We start from the raw sequence: 22,125 nt of genomic DNA on the forward strand, positions 1-22,125 counted from the left end.
AATCTGCACCTGAATTACTGAAGCAATGGCAGCAAAGAAAAACTATTTACTATGCGTAGAGGCTTTCTTTGCATTTTTTTGTTGATGGACTTTTGAATTGATACAATAGTTGCTAACTTTCCACAGATGCTGCTGAGAAATGTATCATCTAATGTAGCAAATTGTAACAATTCCTAATCTGCCCCTGGATCATTGAGCTGCCAGACTCAAACACCAGCGACAACATGAATCTTTACACCTATAAAATAGAAAATGGAAAGCAATTGAAAAAAGTATTTATTTGTGGTGAACAATCTGAAAACAACTCAACTGAAAAATGTGTTTGGAAGGTGGACTACACCAGCAAAAAGCCTGTGATGGCTTGCACTTTTATAATTACACAACTCATACAGTGAGCTGGAAACAATGTTGCCGAATAACATGGAAAACATTAATGGTTTTCTGACCTGCAAAAATTCTCTGACATTGGATCCAAGGACACGAAGGATTGTGTCATAGCCAGACTCTTGACAAAAAACAAAAAACATATTTCCAAACATCTGGAGAATGTCACCTGCATTGAGATCTGTAAGGCATTCAAGCAATATATTCAGAGAGTTGTTATGTTGGTCAGTTACTGGTAGCCTAGATGTGAATACTATACATGCATTAGCTGTGCCATTAGCATGCCATTCATAACTAATGCTAATGTTATTAGTGCTTGCAGCAGCACCTGCAGATGACCCTTGTTGCCCTGCTCGTTAGTATCTAACAGTACATGCCATCTATGCCACTTCTAAAAATTATTCTGCACCCCTAATTATCACTGGAAGGAAACATGTTCTCTAGCATATGTAAATAAGAAAATATCCTTATGGAGTTATAGTGATTATGCATCTGGCACACAGAGCATGCACCCTTGTTTGTTGATGAATGTGTGTATTTCCCTCTAGAAAGAAAGCCCTAAAATGCCCTCTGCATGTAGGGGCACATGACATGGCAGCACAATACTGCACAGGAAGGGGTTAAGTTAGGGATGTTAGACGGACTAGTGCAGTGGGTTGTAAAAGGAGGGATTGTGGGACACAGCGTCCATTGTGGAAGAGCAAAGTGTAGTTCCACCATCCCTCTGTTTCATTGGTTAGCCTTTTGTGTTAGTTGTGATGAAGGCTAGGGGATTCAAGTTTGGTCACTGGTCTCTTGTATGGTAAGTTGGCATGAGTAAAGCTTAGTTAGCTAGGATTGTCACAACGAGTGGCGGGTCCATGGTGAAGGAATTTGTTTTATTAGTTCAATTTTGGTTTGAAATAATACAGTATTAAATTTTGCTTCCCAAGAGCAGGGGTCTCTGGGAGGTGGTAAGCCTGGAAATGACAGTAGTGTAACCTTGTGCATACCCACCATGCTGGAGTAGGTAAAGCGGCTGGCAGCTGGTACAGTTATGGCATCTATTGAGGGGGGGGGGTGCCCGGGCCTTGTGTGTTAGATTATGATTAACATGTTATACACCTTTGCTATTCAACGATGCATTATTATAATTATATATCTGCTACTTATGTATGTATTTATATTCTGCTATGTTCATTTATATAAAGCTTTTGCCAAATTGAGGCAGTCATAACACTGTCCATGTAATTACTTGCTGCAGTAAGGGAGCAGACAGGGGCAGAGAGATTGCTGGTAGGTCAGTACCAAGTGACAGGTCAGCACAACTAAATTGAAAGTTCTCTGGAATATTCATGGCAGACGAGATATTGGTTGTGATCGTTTAGCCAGCAATGCATACTGAAAACTGTATGAAACAATTCTATTGGCATGTATACAGTCAGTTTTAATCAGCTGGCTATTGCTCATTGTTTCAGAAGTCAGAATATGTAGTGCAAGATATTGCTTTCAGTAGCAATCACGTTGACTTTCATTACTTTAAAACAGTTCTTGGGTGGAGTTCCCTTTAACTTCCTGAAACAGTTATCAATGGAAAACAAAACCTCAATGGGAACAAAACATACTTACTAAGTACTTTGCTTGCTGCACCAACCAAGTCATAGGTTTTTGAGTCATCATATATTATTCTAACCAGAAATTGCCCCTCTTCATCCAGCTGTGCCTCTTTCCTACAATAAGGAAAAGCAAGTAAGATGGATGTTCTTTGTTTTGCAGAGAGGCAATTGGATCTGTAACATTGTTTGGATGACTTGACTTGCTGTGGTCAGTCAAACTCTTTAAAATGTCAAATGCTTCGCGTGGAGACAAGCTGTTCCTCCAGCAGAATCCTGTGTTGAAATCAGTTTTTCAAAAGAGCAAACTGATTTTTTTTTACATATTGTCACTTTCCCAGGTGCCCCCAGTCATGTGACTTGTGTGCTGATAAACTTCAGTCACTCTTTACTGTGGCACTGCAAGTTGGAATAATATCACCCCTCCATCCCCCCCCCCAGCAACCCATCAAGAACAATGGGATGGTAACTAGATAACAGCTCCCTACACCTGTATTGCTAAAAATTCTCCCATGTCCCACCTAGTGGTAGATATGAGAACAGCACTCAATGGTAAAAATCCAAGTCTGGCTAACACAAGTCATGACTCCTTCAGTACATAGGAGAAGGAAAAACAATAGCCTATCATAAAGTAGTTCAATTGTGAAGTGCTGGCTCTTTCTGAAAGCACATGACCAGGCAAAATGAGATGGCTGTCTACATACTAATATTACAGCTAAATAAATTACATTTATTGGTACAATTTTTAATGGTAGAATGATTGTGTGCAATGTACACAGTGAAATTTAGTAATACAAACTATACCATACAAATCATGACAGAATCCCTTTAAGGTTGTAAAAATCAATTTTAATATAAGATATACCCCTGGAAAGCAACTTACTTTTTATTAATTAGCACCATGGTAAAATGAATTCAGTCAACAGATACTCCCATCCTATAATTAAATCAAAATAATTGTCCTAATAGAATAATAGTATATTTAGGGTAATTCCTCATATAGTTCATTGTATTCTCTAAGAAATCACCAGAGAAACTGATCAAAGGAGCAAATATAACACGGAGCTTTTGAGCAAGTGTGAGCTGAGGGCCTCATTTGTAAAGACATTTTTATCTGGCTTTTGCCACTGTGATTATCTGTGAGACAAAATCTATTAACAATGCAGATTGTAGAAGGTACTTGCCACTAGCACAGTTTATTTATACAGAACAGCATCTATAAAAATTTGCAAAAAAAGCAGTATAAATGTATAAATAAAAAAAAACGTAAACATAATAAGGTTCGATCACACATACAACTTTAGTCGTCCGCAAGCTTTTCCAGTTTCACCAGCTAATGGTGGTGGGTGAGCATGATGGGTAAGCAAGGGAAAAAAGGTGCCATAAGCCATCAGGGCGTCTTTTCTGATGGCATAAGAAGGCTCAGTTTGATAGGCTGCAATGAAGCAGTCCTATTTGCTGCCACAGTTCCTTCTGAAATAAAGATCATTGGCCAGCACTGAAATGTGGCGATCCACTTTTTTCCACCAGATTTTGCTTTCACAATAGAGCGATTCAGTTGACTTGGCTTTTGTGCCATCAGTCTTAAGCCATTATGAGTTTCCAGTGAATAAAAAAGTTGTCCACTTTGTATGTCTCTTTAAAATTCCAGATCCAAAATATTACCCTAACGCCAGTCCAATTTACTGACTTACTTATTTACTTATTTGACTTACTGAAGTATTACTGACTTGTATTATTTGTTTGTTAGGTCCCTGTTTGTGTTTTCGTGTAATAGAATATGTTTGGAGTTTTAATATAAACAATAATATTAATAACAAGGTTGATTTCTTTTTGAGAAAATCAGTGATCTTTGTGAAAACTTTCCTCACTACCAAATTCTCACATCTTTGGTTTCACTTTAAAATATATATTTAAAGAAGATTCTAGATTTACTGTATATTGCAGCAGCGCAAGCTATCGTTGGCATGAGACATCAGCATCCAAATGTTCACAAAATAGTTACACAGTTAAGTTGGGTTGAAAAAAGGCCAAAGTTCATCAAGTTCAACCCCTCCAAATGAAACCCAACACACATACATACACACAATTATACTGACCCCTCCATACACTCACATGAACTATATATACCCATATCTATACTAATTGTAGTCATTGATATTATGCTTTTTCAAGCCCCTCCTAAAAGCAGAACAGCCATCACAACATCATCCAGCAGTGCATTCCACAGCCTCACTGTGAAGAACCACCTACGCTGCTTCAAATGAAAGTCCTGTTCTTCTAATTTAAATGGGTGGCTTCTGATGTGTTCATCATTTTTATGGGAAAAAGATTATCTGTCTATAATGCCCTCTAATGTACTTGTAAAGTGTAATCATGTCCCCTTGCAAGCATCTTTTTTCCAGAGAAAAAACAACCCCACCCGTCACAATCTACCCTCATAGTTTAAATCTTCCATCCCCCTAACCAGTTTAGTTGCACGTCTCTGCACTCTCTCCAGCTCATTTATATCCCCCTTAAGGACTGAGGCCCAAAACTGCACTGCATACTCCAGATGAGGCCTTACCAGGGACCTATAAAGAGGCAGTGTCCCATAACTATATAGTTAATTTGTGCCACTTCCAGTCCCCTGGAGTTTGGGTCTTTATATGGCATGACTCATTAGAAAGCCAAACACATTTTTCTTTCATGATACAATGTCTATAAATCAAACCAGACATTCAAGTTAATTATTTATAGACTTGTGTGAAATGTTTCATTTTATCAGCATTACAAACAAAATACTGAATCTTTTTTTAACTAAATTTCTTTCTTTTATTTCTTTTCTTTTTTCATGTGCCACAATTTCTGTAGGGCAACCAATAGCATAATGAACAGCAACTTTTTAGTGAAGTTAAAAAGCCTTTATTTTCAAATGGCTCAGACCAAACCCAGCAATGTTTCAAGCCGCTCCTCTGCTTTTTTTCAAACAATTTCCGTAGTGAACAGACGTTTCCGTAAAGCTGCTTTTGCTTCTCTTGGCACTGTATTATCCTGCTGGGACAGCTGAAATCTATTTAGCACCATAACAGTTATTTCCAAAAAATATGCTTAAAATACTTATGTTGTATATACAGCAATCTACGAGAATGGCTCAAGGGTGGGTTTTAATACTGGCATACAGTATATACACTAGCAGAGAAAAGCTGGTTCACAGGCCCACGTGAGAATTTTTTTTGTAATGTAATATTCATTAGTTTTTCATAACAAACAGATTTCATGACCAAAAGTTATTGTGCACAATAACTATAACATTAAGGGGCAGATTTATTAAGGTTCAAGTTGTGTTTTCCATGAAAAAATCAGATTCTTCGGGTTAAAAAAAAGCTTGAATCCAAAAATACGCCATCTAAAACCTGTTGAGGTCATGTAGGAGTCAATGGCAGAGGTCCCTTGAACCATTGGAAGATGTTAATAGCTTTCAGTTTCAATCAATTAGTTCAAACTATTTGAGTTTTTCTCCCCTGAAAACTTGATCAATTGATGGACGTGTGTCTTTTTTCAACCTAACTTCAACCTAACTTACTATGTTACAGGTTTGTTAAACCCGACTTCAATGATTCAAGTTTTAACATTAAACTTTTTCCTCAAATTAGAAACCATTTGAGGTTGTGAGTTCATTCGAGGTCTAAAAAAACCTCACATAGCTCTAAAATTCGACCTTTGATAAACAACCCCCTTAGTTATTACATAACAAATTAAATAACATAGAAGAATATAACAAGCTTTCTAGATTAATTGACTCTAGCATTATTACATCTTCATGTACATTTTGTACAAGTTGTATGCATTTTGAATATTTCTTTTACTGACAAAGTCTCTTGGTGTTGCTGTTTCATATTCTAGATTGTTAACTATTTTTTAACTTGGGTTATACTTGGTATTTCTTGCTTTTTCCAGTCTCTAGCAATCTAGCTAAGATTTGAAAGGTTACTATTTTCATTGACTTTGTTGGTAATGTATTGTATATGTTTAGTAGCATTACTTCCGGAGTCATGATAAACTTATTTTGAGTGGAATCAACAATCACTTTAAATTGCTGACTTCCAGAAGTTTTGTGCTTCTCCACAGGCCTATCAGATATGTAACATGTTTCCTGTATCTTTGCCACATCCCCAGCAATGGTTATGAGTATAAGGATATGCTTTTGCGCAGTGAGAATTTTGGTGCGAACATACTGAAATATGCTCTATGTGTGCTGGGGGTCACTGAAAGAGCAGTGAACGTGCTTTTATTTATTATTAGTAACGGGTGAATTTGCTGTGAATTTGCGCATTTCGCCACCGACGAATAAATTTGCAGTTAAAATTTGCTGGCATCAAAGTATTTTTGTCCCCGGCGACGGTTCTGACGCTGGCGCCAATTTTGACACTGGCAATGATTAACGGACACCCATGGACTTTAATGGGCGATGGCGTCAAATTTGATGCTGGCACCCATTTTGACTCCGGTGAATTGTCGTCGGCATCAAAATCTGCATTTCAGTTTCGCGAAATTCGTGGCAAAGCGAAACGGGACAAATTCGCCCATCACTATTTATTATTGATAAATTATCTTTCTATTCAGGCACTCCTCTCCCATTGATAGTCCAGTATCTCATTCAAACCACTTCCTGGTTGCTAGGGTAAATTTAAACTCTAGCAACAAGATAGCTTCGGAAATTCCAACATTGTCAAGCAAAATGATTCAAAATCGAAAACAATTGTAAATGGAATTAGAATATGACTGCATCACAATAAAAACGAATTTAAAGGTGAACTATCCCTTCAACGTTATATATTATCAAAATAGTTACCAATAATGGCAAGTTTTGCCTCAAATTTTTAGGGAGATGGTTTCCATCAGCCTCTATTTGGCTCCAGGTATAGAAACGTTTCAGACATTTTGGGAGTTATGTAATAAAAGGCACTAAGTTTGCCAGTAACCCATAGTAACCAATCAATAGCTAGAATTCACCTGTTTAAAAACAAATATCTTATTGGTTGCTATGGGTTACTGCCCTGGGCAAATTCAATGCCTTTTATTACATACGTGGGATTTAGTATAAATAGAAAGACTATATTAATTTAAGCTATGTTGGAGATAAGTCCACCATGCACATTTTGATTCCCTCTATTTATCTGGTATTAAAAACCACTTGTTTACATAAGTAATGTTATTAAAGCAGCTAAATATTTAGGTATAAAAAACACCCGACTCTACATGACTCCAGTGTATAGCTTAGCTTTTCCTAGACATTTTTTAATGTAAGTTTGTTGATCTTAAAGTGTCAAAGCTTGGTATAAGTATACTCTATATAAAAAGAAGTGAAAATAAAACACACACACATTCTCACAATTTCTATGTGTCCGGAAGGCCAGTGTGTGAACGTTGGAAGAATATGTGTTTTGAAAATAGATGAAAGTAACTACAGCAACACAAATCATCACCAACACTGAAACCATCACAATGTTTATCTTTTCTAAACTACAAACGTCAATTTCACTGCAAGTCTATTTTAAATTATTCTTCCTAGTCAGCATAGGAGCCATCCCACTGGATTTTTATAACAAAGATACTGTACACTTTTACAATGCCTAGTAAAACCATAGCAACCAATCAATGCAGTAATAGCTTTTAAAGAAGTACAATTTAGATAACAAAATAAACATGATTTTTTGAGTGTTAAGATGGCCATACGCAGGTTTATCCTATCATTTGGTGAGGTTGCTACGCAAACAAATCTTTTTCCAGTTATGTCACCTAAATTGTGGGCCTAATTAGGCCCACTATAACTTTTAGTATGTTATAGAGTGGCTAACTCTAAGTAACTTTTCTATTGGTCTTCATTATTATTTGTATATAGTTTTTTTTTTAATTATTTGCCTTCTTCTTCTTCTCTTTCCAGCTTTCAAATGAGGGCCACTGACCCAATCTAAAAACGAATGCGTGACCAACCCGAATTTATCGAGTTTGACTTCTGAAAGCTTGAATTTCTTGAATTATCGTGCAAAACCCAGTGCAGACCACAATATATTTAAATTAGGATAGTGACATCTGCCATTGACTTAAACATGAATCCGGCAGGTTTGAGATGAAGTATTTTCAGATTCTAACTTTTAGCAGCCTCGGGGTATAAAAAAATCTCAAAAAAATCCAGTTTTTTTGTGAAAAAAAATGTAAAAATTTTTGACCGTTAATAAATAACCCCCAAATTCTAAGCCTTAAAATGAGTTTAAGGTGGCAGTAGATTAAATAGCCCTGGACTAATCAGTGAGCCACCAAAGCTAGTCCAGTTTCTTATATTATTACCATGTATTTATGGAGCTCCAACATATTGCGCACATCACACACTGGTTATTCCTTATGGAACAATTCTGGAGTTTCCATAAACAACATAGAGTGAGAATATGTGCTGGGAACTAATCCTGAGATGCATATTGTATGATTCATGTAATAACTTAAATGTCCTCTTTTATCTCGGTGCATCCATACAGCACATTGCAACTTCCTGTCCATTTTCTTTAGTCCTGTCAATGTTTCCTGTTCCACTGATATGAGTATTTTGATATATTTTGAGGCATTTAAAAAAAAAAAACATATCTAGAAAAACGAATCTGTTTTAGGATGGTGGGAGGTGTAGCATTATAACTTGAAAATCCTTGATTTAATCATTAGCTGTGCCTAACAAGTAGTATTTTCATACAAAGTGTTCTCTAATACAGTGTGGCAGATTTAATAAGGTTCGAAGTAATTTTTTGGATACTTCGACCATCGAATAGGATACTACGACTTCGAAATTTACTTCGACTTCGATTCAAAGTATATATCGTTCGAATAATCCACCATTCAATAATCGAAGTACTGTCTCTTAAAAAAACCTCGACTTCAATACTTCGCCAAATTAAACCTGCCGAATTGCTATATTAGCCTATGGGGACCTTCTATAAACTATTTCTAAGTCTTTACACATTGAATAAAAATCCTTCGATCATACGATAAAACCGTTCGAATCGCTCGATTGAAACGATTTAATCCTTTGATCGAACGATTTTTATTCGATCGTAGGATTGCATATTCGGTGAAAAAAATTAGAATTCGATATTTGAATTTGAAGTTTTTCAATTCGATGGTCGAATTCCGAAGTTTTTTTGTACTTCGAAATTCGACCCTTGATAAATCTGCCCCTGTGTGTGTCTGAATGTGCACAGCAAATCTGGAGCCAAACATACATTGCTGTAAAACATGTTAATGCTCACGATGGTTGCAATCAAGGATTTTATACTGCTCTAGGGATAATCCTTTCAAAGTATGGATTTTTGTCACTATCTGAATCCCCCACAATTTAGCATCTAGTATAATCTGCAGAGAGAGCCAGGGACCTGCAATTCTGATTGGTTGCTAGCTGCTTAATGTTATAATGAAACACTGCATAGTGTGTTCATCAAGAAAGGTGGGACTAGAAGGCAAATGGGTTTGTTCATTCCACAAATTTCTGAAGAAGGTGGAAGCATCCAGGTTTGAAGGAATGCACCCAAAGTACCATGGTCACAGTAGTTGTGTTCTCAAATAATAATAAATATTGTATTTTATGAGAAAGTGATGGTAATTTGCTATATTATTAAGGGCACATACAACTGGGTAAGTACAGGCAGAGAAATCCCTTTTGCCATGTTGTCTATTTCCTATAAAGGACAAAAGTATTAATATGTTATGTACATAATGTTGGCTAGATTTGGAGAATATAGGCTCTTGCAGGGAATAGCTTGCTGTAGTAGATAATCACGAGGCTAGGGAAGGTACACGGATTATTATTTTTTTTACATGTTTTTGTTCTATGTAATGCCCATGCTATACAGCCATCATTTTCTTAATATTTCAGCCAGCTCTTATGTATGAGAGAAGATTTGCTGGTATGTAAAAAGATAACCACACTGTATGCATATCGATCTGCAATCAATGGCAAGCAAGAACACAGCATATTTGTTTATCAATGCCCTTTTCTTAATAAATGTATATGTCTAATGATAGTTTTGTTTACTGTTTTAGTAAGTCTGTTGGAACAATGGAGATGGAGTTATCATGCTGTTTTATTGTTTGGTGTCCTTTACTTTCTTTAACAATCAACCTGATTACATTAAAATGCATTTAAAAAAAAAAAAAAAAAAGAAATGTGTAGAATGTTACAGTTGAGCAGAAGAGACCATTTTATCCCACAGTAAATAAATACTGTAACAGGTTAGGTTATGATTATACAACATGTCTGGCAGCATTAAGAAATAGGACTGTTTATCTCGCATGAGCATGGGTTGTGGGTACCTTCAGAGAGCTCAGCGGAGAGTGCAGAAGAATGCCAGCCATACAGCACTGAACAAGATGCAGCAATCATTAATATACTGTACTATTCACCATAACCCTTAAATGTGTTTCCCAAATGTGATAGATTACTAATTATCAGCATAGTCTGTGTCTGGCCTGTTTATCACTGCCCTATACTTGCTAGATAAATATGCTTTTTAATTTAAGTATTTTCTCAACTAGCAGGGTTCAGCCACAGGTCTTACCATGTGAACAATGAGCCAGGTTAGGGAGGATTTGTTTGACTTTTCCAACTACCATGGAACGAATGCCTCCCAGCATTCCATTGCGATGACATGCATGGAAGGCATGTTTGGGACCTCAACCCTTTCATTTTAGTTAGATATTGAAAAAAAGAATGATTGTTACCATTCCAACTTAAATCCTGTATTAGATGTTGTCTTATAACATGCCCAGGAATGATTCTGACCCCTCTACTGCCCTGAGGTGGCTTTCCTGCTGCAGGGGGGACCATGCCGAGTGCAGAGAAAGCAATTGCATTCTGTACACTAGAACAGCCAAATTTATGATTTGAAAAACGGCTCTTAAAGTTACTAGGAGTGGCTTTTTGCAAACCCTTGTAACTAGTGGGGGCACTGCCACCTGAGTCAAGTTTCTCAACTCTCTTTATTGGCACACTGCCCCTGGACATACCAATATTATAATCAGATATTTGCTACTCAAGAAGAGCAGAGTATATATATATGTTAATAGTAGAATACCGTGTTTATATACAGTTTGTATATTTTAAATGTTAAACCGTGGTGTGGTATTTTATCTATTTCCAACTTCACAAGCATGGCTGACATACCATAGCCTTAAAGGGATTGTTCACCTTTACATTAACTTATAGTATGATGTAGAGACAGGGCCGGATTTACATAGTTGGCCCCCCCTAGGCCCACTGCCGTTCGTTGCCCCTGTCCCCTCCCCTTTATTTGTGCAAATTTTCATCATCTGAACTGGAGCAATGGGGTTTTAAAAAAATAATTGTATCCCCAGCGCACCCCCAGTGTTTTTGAACCAATGTCGGTGTGGTTGGGCAGCATGCCGCCCCCCTAAAATCCTTTCCACAAATCAGGCCCTGTGTAGAGTCTTATTGTGAGACAATTGGTAATTGGTTTTCAATTGTTATTGTTTTTGTTTTTTGAGTTATTTAGCTTTTTATTCAGCAGCTCTCCTGTTTGCAATTTCAGTCATCTGGTTGCTAGGATCCAAATTACCCTAGCAAACATACATTGCTGATGGAATATGAATAGGAGAGGGATTGAATAGAAAGATACACAATAACAAGTAGCAATAACAATATATTAGTAGACTTACAGAGCATTTGATGATAGCAATGATGACCATTGTCAACTAAAGCTTATTACATTTCATTGTAGAATGTACAGACTAAGCCAATAGCCCATATGACAAAACAAATCACTTACTTAATGTCTTCCCACACTTCTGGACCATAGTTTCGTATTACAAGCAGCTCCAAGGCATGGTTCACAAATCCATACTATCAAAACAAGAAGAGAAAGAGAGAGACTTTTCAGTTAAAACTTTGAGTAGATAGAATTGGAAAACCACTTGCTAACTATGAAGCAGAGTAGTAACAGTAACAGTGGCTGACACTGAACAATCAGATGTCTATCACGTTCAATACTTGAAATGATTCCTAATTACTTTCATAAATCAAACTGAAGAAAAAAAAACTTAAAAAGGGTTAATTTAGCATCAGACAGGGGAATCCTCCCTTACTGCAATATGCAACCGGTCTTTGGCTTAATGCTGAACTGTGCATATTAATATCAATATCCTAGGATTGTCTCAGCTGTTAAACAGACATCTGTTTTCTTGAAGCAAGTTGCATCTTGTATCTTCCATTATAACCACCCTTTTCAGCAATAAGTTTTAATACTGTATATACACTTGGAATACGGCCAGCCATTAACTGTTGCCAGGAACCCAGTGAAATGTGACTTATGTATCTAACAAATATTTTACAAAGAAATTTACTAAAAATACATATCAGTTAATGACACTGTTGAGCAGCTTGTATCATAGTAGGTTTGGTTGAAAAAAAAAAAACATCAATCATGTTCAACCCTTGCAAAATTTACCAAACTTCTAGTTGATGTTGTGTAGCACATACTAGGGATGTTGTCAAAAGTGTTGGTACTACTACATGCTTCTGTTCATAAGGGTAGTCTTTCTTTTCTTCTAACCGACAAAGTGCTACTGTCATGTTTCTCCATTGTGGAGAATCATTAGTTGCCATAATTGCCAATTTTTTTCTAATACCTGTCTTTGGGAAGTGAATCACTTAGCTAGTTCATGCGTTCATCCACTCAGGCCCGGACTGCCAATCTGTGGGTTCTGGTAAATGCCAGAGGGGCTGCTGTAAGGTGCCATAGAAAGTCAGTATTTAGTGGGCTGGTGGGGGCTGTTTGGGCCTCTATGTGGGCTGACTGGGCCTCTGTGTACCTGAAATGCCAGGGCCTATTTTAATTCTCAGTCCGGACCTGCATCCACTGTACCTATTTGGGTAACTCCTGGCCATGCTGGCATATTTTGAAGCAGCCCAGGAGTATATATATATATATATATATATATATATATATCTTCCAGGTGAGTATCCGCACTCCGAAATCAATCTTAATGAAGGCAGGGGTGCACGGTAAATCTTGTATACACCAATGTTTCATAGACCAGCACTCCCTTTGATGTAAAACAAATAATCTTTTATTGCATCTTTATCCAACGTTTTGGTCACTGTTGGGACCTTTTTCAAGGCCCAACAGGGACCGAAACGTTGGATAAAGATGCAATAAAAGATTATTTGTTTTACATCAAAGGGAGTGCTGGTCTATGAAACATTGGTGTATATATATATATATATATATATATATATATATATAAAGTCAATTGTGGTGAGCGCACTCTTACCGGATTTCTTAGATGATGGGTGCGTTGGTCAAGTTTTTTGCATATGTAGTAAAGAATGGACCCGCACTCCAATGTTCTTAGTGAAAAAAATTTTGTGTTTTATTCACAATGCATATCCAACGTTTCGGTCCACGTTGGGACCTTTCTCAAGGATAAATGGCATTTTCACAAACAGTGCTTAAATCCCTTTAGAATTGGCGCCAAGTATGACGTCATAGGATGGAAAAACCCCAAGTTAAACATTCAGAACATTCGTATTGTGGAAAATACAAAAAGTGTAATACATACAATTCACCACTGGGTGTCACCGTAGTGTCGATGGTGGTAGTGTTCAATTGAAACAAAAGTGTCCATTAAAAAGTGTCCATTCATAAAGTATTCATGAACAATCTGTAAAATTATACAAATGTATTACTTTGTTGTTTGTTTCAGGCAAATGCAAAAAAGACATTATATGTATCAACTCATATTTAATCATATTCAATAAAGTATTTTATGCAACATAAATCAGCTACAAAGTGCTTTCATGTATTTTCTATATATATATAGAAAATACATGAAAGCACTTTGTAGCTGATTTATGTTGCATAAAATACTTTATTGAATATGATTAAATATGAGTTGATACATATAATGTCTTTTTTGCATTTGCCTGAAACAAACAACAAAGTAATACATTTGTATAATTTTACAGATTGTTCATGAATACTTTATGAATGGACACTTTTTAATGGACACTTTTGTTTCAATTGAACACTACCACCATCGACACTACGGTGACACCCAGTGGTGAATTGTATGTATTACACTTTTTGTATTTTCCACAATACGAATGTTCTGAATGTTTAACTTGGGGTTTTTCCATCCTATGACGTCATACTTGGCGCCAATTCTAAAGGGATTTAAGCACTGTTTGTGAAAATGCCATTTATCCTTGAGAAAGGTCCCAACGTGGACCGAAACGTTGGATATGCATTGTGAATAAAACACAAAATTTTTTTCACTAAGAACATTGGAGTGCGGGTCCATTCTTTACTATATATATATATATATATATATATATATATATATATATATATATATATATATATATATATATATATATATAGAAAATACTGCTGTTGCACGCACTCCTGCAAAAATCACTATTTATTAATCATATAGCATTAAAATACATCGACGTTTCGGTCCATGGTCTAGGACCTTTCTCAAGATGTAAACCCATATAAAAACATTGTTACAAAGATACAAAATTTAAAACCATTGTTGCTCCTCCCCTGGAATGACCTAATTTCCCCACCTGTCGAGGTAATACACCTCAGCAAGATTCAAGGGAAAATGAAGCAACCTAAAGATATCAAAAAATGCTGGCACAAGTTAAGTTTAAACATATAGATATTCACATTACACACATTATGAAGTATCCTGTGGTCAACATCTCTCAAGGAAACAATTGAACGAACAATATTCGTTCAAGCCCCCTGGTGTTACTGTCCCCAATTTTTTTATCCAAAAAGTTTCCCGCTGTAATAATAAGCGAGATCGATCGCCACCTCATTTGGGCATAGGGATGTGGTCGATTGCAATATATTTAAAGGTGGGCAACCTGTGCCCCATCTCCAAAAAATGCTTCGCCACCGGTTTGGTGGTTTTCTGGTCACGGAAAGCAGTATTGATGGCCGATCTATGGCCATCCATCCGTAATCTAAGTGTTAAGTCTGTCTTGCCGACATATGAAAGCCCACAAGGGCACGTGATTAAATAGACAACATGTGTTGTGGTACAAGTGATATGTTGTCTTATGTTGAACCTGTGTCCTGTATGTGGATGGACAAATGTTGTGCCCGGTGTCATATGGCGGCAAGACAGACATGAGGGACACTTAAAGCATCCGGCTTTATTAGCCGGCAACCACATCGGGGACAAGTTTATTGGAGTATAGCATTTCACTGGATCGCTCTTAACTAGCAAATCTCTAAGATTTTGGCCCCTTCTATATCCAATAATTGGTGGCTCTGGACACAATTTACCAATAGTTTCATCTGCTTTAATAATAAGCCAATTGTTGCGAATAGCTTGGCTAATAGAGGGAGCCAAGGTATTGTAACAAGTTGAGAGAATTAAAGGATTATTATTTTTTTGAGCAATAAGCCCTACATCAATTTTATTTCTAGCCTTTAAAAGGGCATTATCAAGGTCCTTGCTAGAGTATCCATGTTGTATAAACCTGTCTTTCATTTGCAACAATTGAGTCTCGCATATAGTTGATTCTGAATTATTCCGTAATACTCGTAAAAATTGTGAAAAAGGCAGAGATCGTTTTAAAGCAGGTGCATGACAACTTCTCGCATGTAGTAATGTATTTCTATCTGTGGACTTACGATAGAGTGAAAAGTTAATGGTCGGTACATTCAACTTTAGATGAATATCTAAAAACTCCAATTCAGTGCCACATTTGGCCGTGAATTTAATGGTCTCATGACACGTATTAAGTGTTTCCACCATAGACAGGAAACTGTGTCTATCACCTCTCCAAATAATGATGATATCATCGATGAAGCGTCTGTAAAGCAAAATGTTGCTGCCATATTTAGATAAAATGTTAGTTGATTCAAATTGGTGCATAAAAAGGTTGGCATAAGAGGGCGCCATTGGAGCCCCCATCGCCGTCCCCGATACTTGTTGGTAAAAACTGTTTTCAAAACGAAAGTAATTCAAACTCAAACATAAGTTTAAAAGTTCAATAATAAATTTTATAGGTGGACCAATGAAATCAGTCTTTTCCAACAATGACCTTTCTACTGCTTGTAAACCCAGTAAATGGGGAATGCTTGTATACAAACTGGCAACATCAACAGTTGCTAATATTAGCGGTTCATCGATGGGTAATTTGAGGCTTTTAATACTAGATAAAAAATCAGGAGAGTCACGTATATACGATTTAGTCGAAGTAACTACTGGTTGTAGTAGCTTATCAATATATATACCCACAGGATGTAGTAAGCTGTCCCTCGCTGACACAATAGGTCTACCAGGTGGCGCTATTAAGCTTTTATGCACCTTAGGTAATGTATACAATATTGGGCAGCGAGGGTGGTTCTGACAAAGAAATTCAAAAAGCGACTGTGTAATCCAGTTATTTGATAATGCCAATTGTAATAAAGAATCAACCTTGGATTTAAATGACCAAACCGGATCATGATCTAAAATTTTATAGACAGTAGTATCAGCTAGCTGGGAAAGAATTTCAGAACGATAATCACTGTAGTTCATAAGAACAATACCACCTCCTTTATCTGCCGGGCGAATTACTAATGAAGTATCATTTTGCAAGGTTATAATGGCTTGTGACTCAGCCTTTGTCAAATTTTTACTCATATGGCCTGGTCTTAAAGATAAAAGATCTACATCTTGATCAATGGCCTGCTTAAATAATTTAATTGCAGTATTTTGAATCGGCGGACAGTAATTACTTTTCAGTTTTAAATCCCCCAAATCTACATCATGGTTAGAATTTACACCAAAATGTTCCTTCAAATTAAGTAGCTTAATAGCGCCACCTGGTAGACCTATTGTGTCAGCGAGGAACAGCTTACTACATCCTGTGGGTATATATATTGATAAGCTACTACAACCAGTAGTTACTTCGACTAAATTGTATATACGTGACTCTCCTGATTTTTTATTTAGCATTAAAAGCCTCAAATTACCCATCGATGAACCGCTAATATTAGCAACTGTTGATGCTGCCAGTTTGTATACAAGCATTCCCCATTTAGAGGGTTTACAAGCAGTAGAAATGTCATTGTTGGAAAAGACTGATTTCATTGGTCCACCTATAAAATTTATTATTGAACTTTTAAACTTATGTTTGAGTTTGAATTACTTTCGATTTGAAAACAGTTTTTACCAACAAGTATCGGGGACGGCGATGGGGGCTCCAATGGCGCCCTCTTATGCCAACCTTTTTATGCACCAATTTGAATCAACTAACATTTTATCTAAATATGGCAGCAACATTTTGCTTTACAGACGCTTCATCGATGATATCATCATTATTTGGAGAGGTGATAGACACAGTTTCCTGTCTATGGTGGAAACACTTAATACGTGTCATGAGACCATTAAATTCACGGCCAAATGTGGCACTGAATTGGAGTTTTTAGATATTCATCTAAAGTTGAATGTACCGACCATTAACTTTTCACTCTATCGTAAGTCCACAGATAGAAATACATTATTACATGCGAGAAGTTGTCATGCACCTGCTTTAAAACGATCTCTGCCTTTTTCACAATTTTTACGAGTATTACGGAATAATTCAGAATCAACTATATGCGAGACTCAATTGTTGCAAATGAAAGACAGGTTTATACAACATGGATACTCTAGCAAGGACCTTGATAATGCCCTTTTAAAGGCTAGAAATAAAATTGATGTAGGGCTTATTGCTCAAAAAAATAATAATCCTTTAATTCTCTCAACTTGTTACAATACCTTGGCTCCCTCTATTAGCCAAGCTATTCGCAACAATTGGCGTATTATTAAAGCAGATGAAACTATTGGTAAATTGTGTCCAGAGCCGCCAATTATTGGATATAGAAGGGGCCAAAATCTTAGAGATTTGCTAGTTAAGAGCGATCCAGTGAAATGCTATACTCCAATAAACTTGTCCCCGATGTGGTTGCCGGCTAATAAAGCCGGATGCTTTAAGTGTCCCTCATGTCTGTCTTGCCGCCATATGACACCGGGCACAACATTTGTCCATCCACATACAGGACACAGGTTCAACATAAGACAACATATCACTTGTACCACAACACATGTTGTCTATTTAATCACGTGCCCTTGTGGGCTTTCATATGTCGGCAAGACAGACTTAACACTTAGATTACGGATGGATGGCCATAGATCGGCCATCAATACTGCTTTCCGTGACCAGAAAACCACCAAACCGGTGGCGAAGCATTTTTTGGAGATGGGGCACAGGTTGCCCACCTTTAAATATATTGCAATCGACCACATCCCTATGCCCAAACGAGGTGGCGATCGATCTCGCTTATTATTACAGCGGAAAACTTTTTGGATAAAAAAATTGGGGACAGTAACACCAGGGGGCTTGAACGAATATTGTTCGTTCAATTGTTTCCTTGAGAGACGTTGACCACAGGATACTTCATAATGTGTGTAATGTGAATATCTATATGTTTAAACTTAACTTGTGCCAGCATTTTTTGATATCTTTAGGTTGCTTCATTTTCCCTTGAATCTTGCTGAGGTGTATTACCTCGACAGGTGGGGAAATGAGGTCATTCCAGGGGAGGAGCAACAATGGTTTTAAATTTTGTATCTTTGTAACAATGTTTTTATATGGGTTTACATCTTGAGAAAGGTCCTAGACCATGGACCGAAACGTCGATGTATTTTAATGCTATATGATTATTAAATAGTGATTTTTGCAGGAGTGCGTGCAACAGCAGTATTTTCTATATTCTCCAATTGAGCACAGCACCCGCTACAACCGATATCTAATTAAACAAAGGAGAGCGTGTGCGGACCTCATTGAACATTTATATATATATATATATATATATATATGTATATAAACTTAGTCCAAATGGGTTCAGCACACCTCACGATAGAAAATGACCCAGGTGCTACTCTCATTAGCAGTATACAAAAATATCGAAGGAGCGAGGTGCACACCAGGAACCTTTGAAGGGTAAAAAAATCTTTTCTTTATTTATTACATCTTATAAAAACAGGTATATATATATATATATATATATATATATATATATATATATATATATATATATATATATATATATATATATACTAGAAATAACTAAATTTCACTGAAAAGAGCATGAAACTTAGTTGATGTACTTGAATGGATGCAAAAGCAGCCGTCACTGCATAGAAACAAAACTGTTGTTTATTTTCCCAAATGTTGATATGTATTTGTCATGTGCAAAAAATAACTCTTGCAGACATAGGATTATTGCAACATCTGTAAGCTTCTTTTGTAACAGGTTTACAGAGCAATGCACTGATCATGTAATATATAATCAAGCTAGTTTAAACCAATGATACTGGACTGTATACCACATCATTAATCATTTTAATGTTTGCCTCCTAATGTAATTGTTAGGCATAGGGTGCCTAGTTAGGAGGCTGTTTTTAGAACACATCACAAGTGCCAAGCAAGGCAGATGGTTTTGCTCCATCATTAAGTGATCTCTGTGACTCCCAGACTTTAAACAAGACAGGCCTGCGTTACTATTGGGATCTTCACCGTGTGCCTTTTGAGCTGCTAAAGTGACGATGAATCTTCCCATAGTGCAAGCGTAGAGTTATACCGAGAAGCTTTGTTCCATAGAAAAACATGAGCTTGTTGTATACTATACTGCACAACGACTGAAGCAAGGAGTCATATTCCAACGCTATTGCATTTGATATATTGTATAATCACTTGGCAGAACTAAGCAAGATCCAGAGGCCATTCTTTTGTCTATGAAATAAATATTTGCTCTGGGAAAAAAGGATATCTCCAACTATCATTGGTATGAACATGCAGATCATAATGCTTCTAGGCCAATTCTAGGCCAGCTTTTTCAATGCATTTTCACAATTATGACATGGACCCTGCAACTAAGTGTCATGGGGACATTGGAAAGATCCAGAGTAAACAAAATGCTATGGAAATATATTCGTCGTTGCACCTACTGCGGTTTTTTCTGTGTTTTTTCCAGAGCAACTTCAGACGGAAATTATTTGCTGTTGAATTTCGGCCTTGTGCTTTTAGATGGTAATGGAACTCCTCAGTGACTTATAATATACTTATATTTTACAATAGGGGATACATTTAAACTACATATGTTGTTACAAATCTAATACAGGTATGGGACCTTTTTAACTAGAATGCTGGCAATTTCTGGATAATGGATCTTTCCATTATTTGGGTCTTCATACCTTAAATCTACTAGAAAATCATTTAAACATTAAATAAACCCAACCGGCTGGTTTTGCTTCCAAAAAGATTTAATTATAGCTTAGTTGGGATCAAGTACAAGATACTGTTTTATTGTTAAAGAGAAAAAGCAAATCATTTTGAAAAATTTGGATATTTGGATAAAATGGCCTCTATGGGAGAAAGCCTTTCTGTAAATCGGAGCATTCTGGATAACGGGTTTCCGGATAACGGATCCCATACCTGTACTGTGCAAAACTTTAGCCATACAAACTAATAATATGATACAGATACTTAAAGGGCACCTTTTGGGCGAAAATATGTTCCCCAACCAAAGGTGTGTGCTCTATTACCCCCAACCGGAGTGCTGCTTCTATTGGCCCATACCTTTGATTGGGTAAAATATTTTTGCCCAACAGGTGCCCTTTATGACATCTAGTAACCTGTTAACTATTTTAAGTTACAACAATATATTTAACTCTACCTCTACTTATAGCTTATAGGGATTGTGTACCATTCAGAACAAATACAGACTAAAATGTTGCTATGCAATGTATGTAAACGTTTTCAGCAGATCAGTGGAATACAATTTCTTTCCCACTCCTTTTTCTCTTTATCGAGTCAGTCGTTCTGCTTACATTGGCCTCAGTGATGACAATAACCAGAGCAGCCAACTGGTTACCAGTGCACTTTTTATTGTTGTGGGACAGAGGAAAGTTTTCTTTACGGATGTGTGAAAAGGCAAACTCTGGCCCTACCGGACCAACAACAGTTTTATTAATTAAGAATAATTACGTTATTAGGTGTGGGGGTCTTCACAATGGTAAGCATTGTCTTGCAGTGCTGGGATTCTAGGTTCACTTCCAGCCAGGGGAGTTATCTGCAAGATGTTTGGTACAATTTAAAATATATCTTCCCACAGAAGCTTAGCAAAACTCATAGGAACAATAATGCTAAAAGTGCTTGGCCACAATATGGAACTTACTATAAACACTATTGCCAAAAAGACCTCTCCATGTGCGGGCATTTTCTAACTGTGCCTTAAAAGGGTTGTTCATCTTTAAATTAATTTTAAATTCAATGTAGCAAGGGATATTTTGAGATAATTTGCAGTTGATTTTCATTTTTTATTACTTGTGGTTTTTGAGTTATTTAGCTTTGTATTCTGCAACTCTCCAGTTTGCAATTTCAGCAACCTGGTTGCTAGGGTCTATATTACCCTAGCAACAATGCATTGATTTGAACGAGAGACTGGCATATGAATAGGATGGGGCCCACATAGGCACATGAGTAATTAAAAGTAGCAATAACAATACATTTATAGTTTTACAGAGCCTTTGTTTTTGGATGGGGGCAGTGACCCCCATTTGAAAGCTGGAAAGAGTCAGAAGTGGAAGGCAAATAATTAAAAAACTATAAAAAAAAATTATAAAAAGTTGCTTAGAAATGGGCATTCTATAACATACTAAAAGTTAATGTAAAAGTGACCCATCCCTTTAATGAAAGTTTCATTCTTTCTGGACAAGACACTCAAAAATATAGAGCCTTATACCAATCTTCTACTGTCCTTAATTATCTTTATTTATGTCTATTGGTTGCTAGGATTTTGATTAGGAGATGTTCTCTTATCTGGACACACTTCCATAACTGAGATGCTTTACTTTGTTGCTAACATGTTACCAAGCAACCTCTATCATTCCACAGAAAGATACCACTAACCAGTAAATGCTGTCTGTTGATTGTTTGCTACAGGTAAGTAGACCTGTGGCAAACCTTGCACCTTTTATACATAACCCCATTAGATGCTTCTTAGAGCACAATAAGGCATGCAGTCGGCGAAATTGGAATTCTGCCTTCCAGTCG

General features: G+C 36.7%; 1 protein-coding gene across 1 annotated transcript in view; it reads right to left on the reverse strand.

Moving 5' to 3' along the window:
- gucy1b1.L (guanylate cyclase 1 soluble subunit beta 1 L homeolog) overlaps positions 1 to 22,125 on the reverse strand; it is a 42,062-nt gene that overhangs the window by 15,328 nt on the left and 4,609 nt on the right. Inside the window, exons 2-4 of the mRNA XM_041589388.1 lie at positions 11,786 to 11,859; positions 1,993 to 2,093; positions 447 to 565 (exon numbers count right to left, since the gene is read on the reverse strand). Coding sequence (XP_041445322.1) covers positions 447 to 565; positions 1,993 to 2,093; positions 11,786 to 11,859 — 294 coding nt within the window. The remainder of the gene's footprint in view (positions 1 to 446; positions 566 to 1,992; positions 2,094 to 11,785; positions 11,860 to 22,125) is intronic.

This window comes from Xenopus laevis, chromosome 1L, assembly GCF_017654675.1.
Source record: "Xenopus laevis strain J_2021 chromosome 1L, Xenopus_laevis_v10.1, whole genome shotgun sequence".
Lineage (NCBI taxonomy): Eukaryota > Metazoa > Chordata > Amphibia > Anura > Pipidae > Xenopus > Xenopus laevis.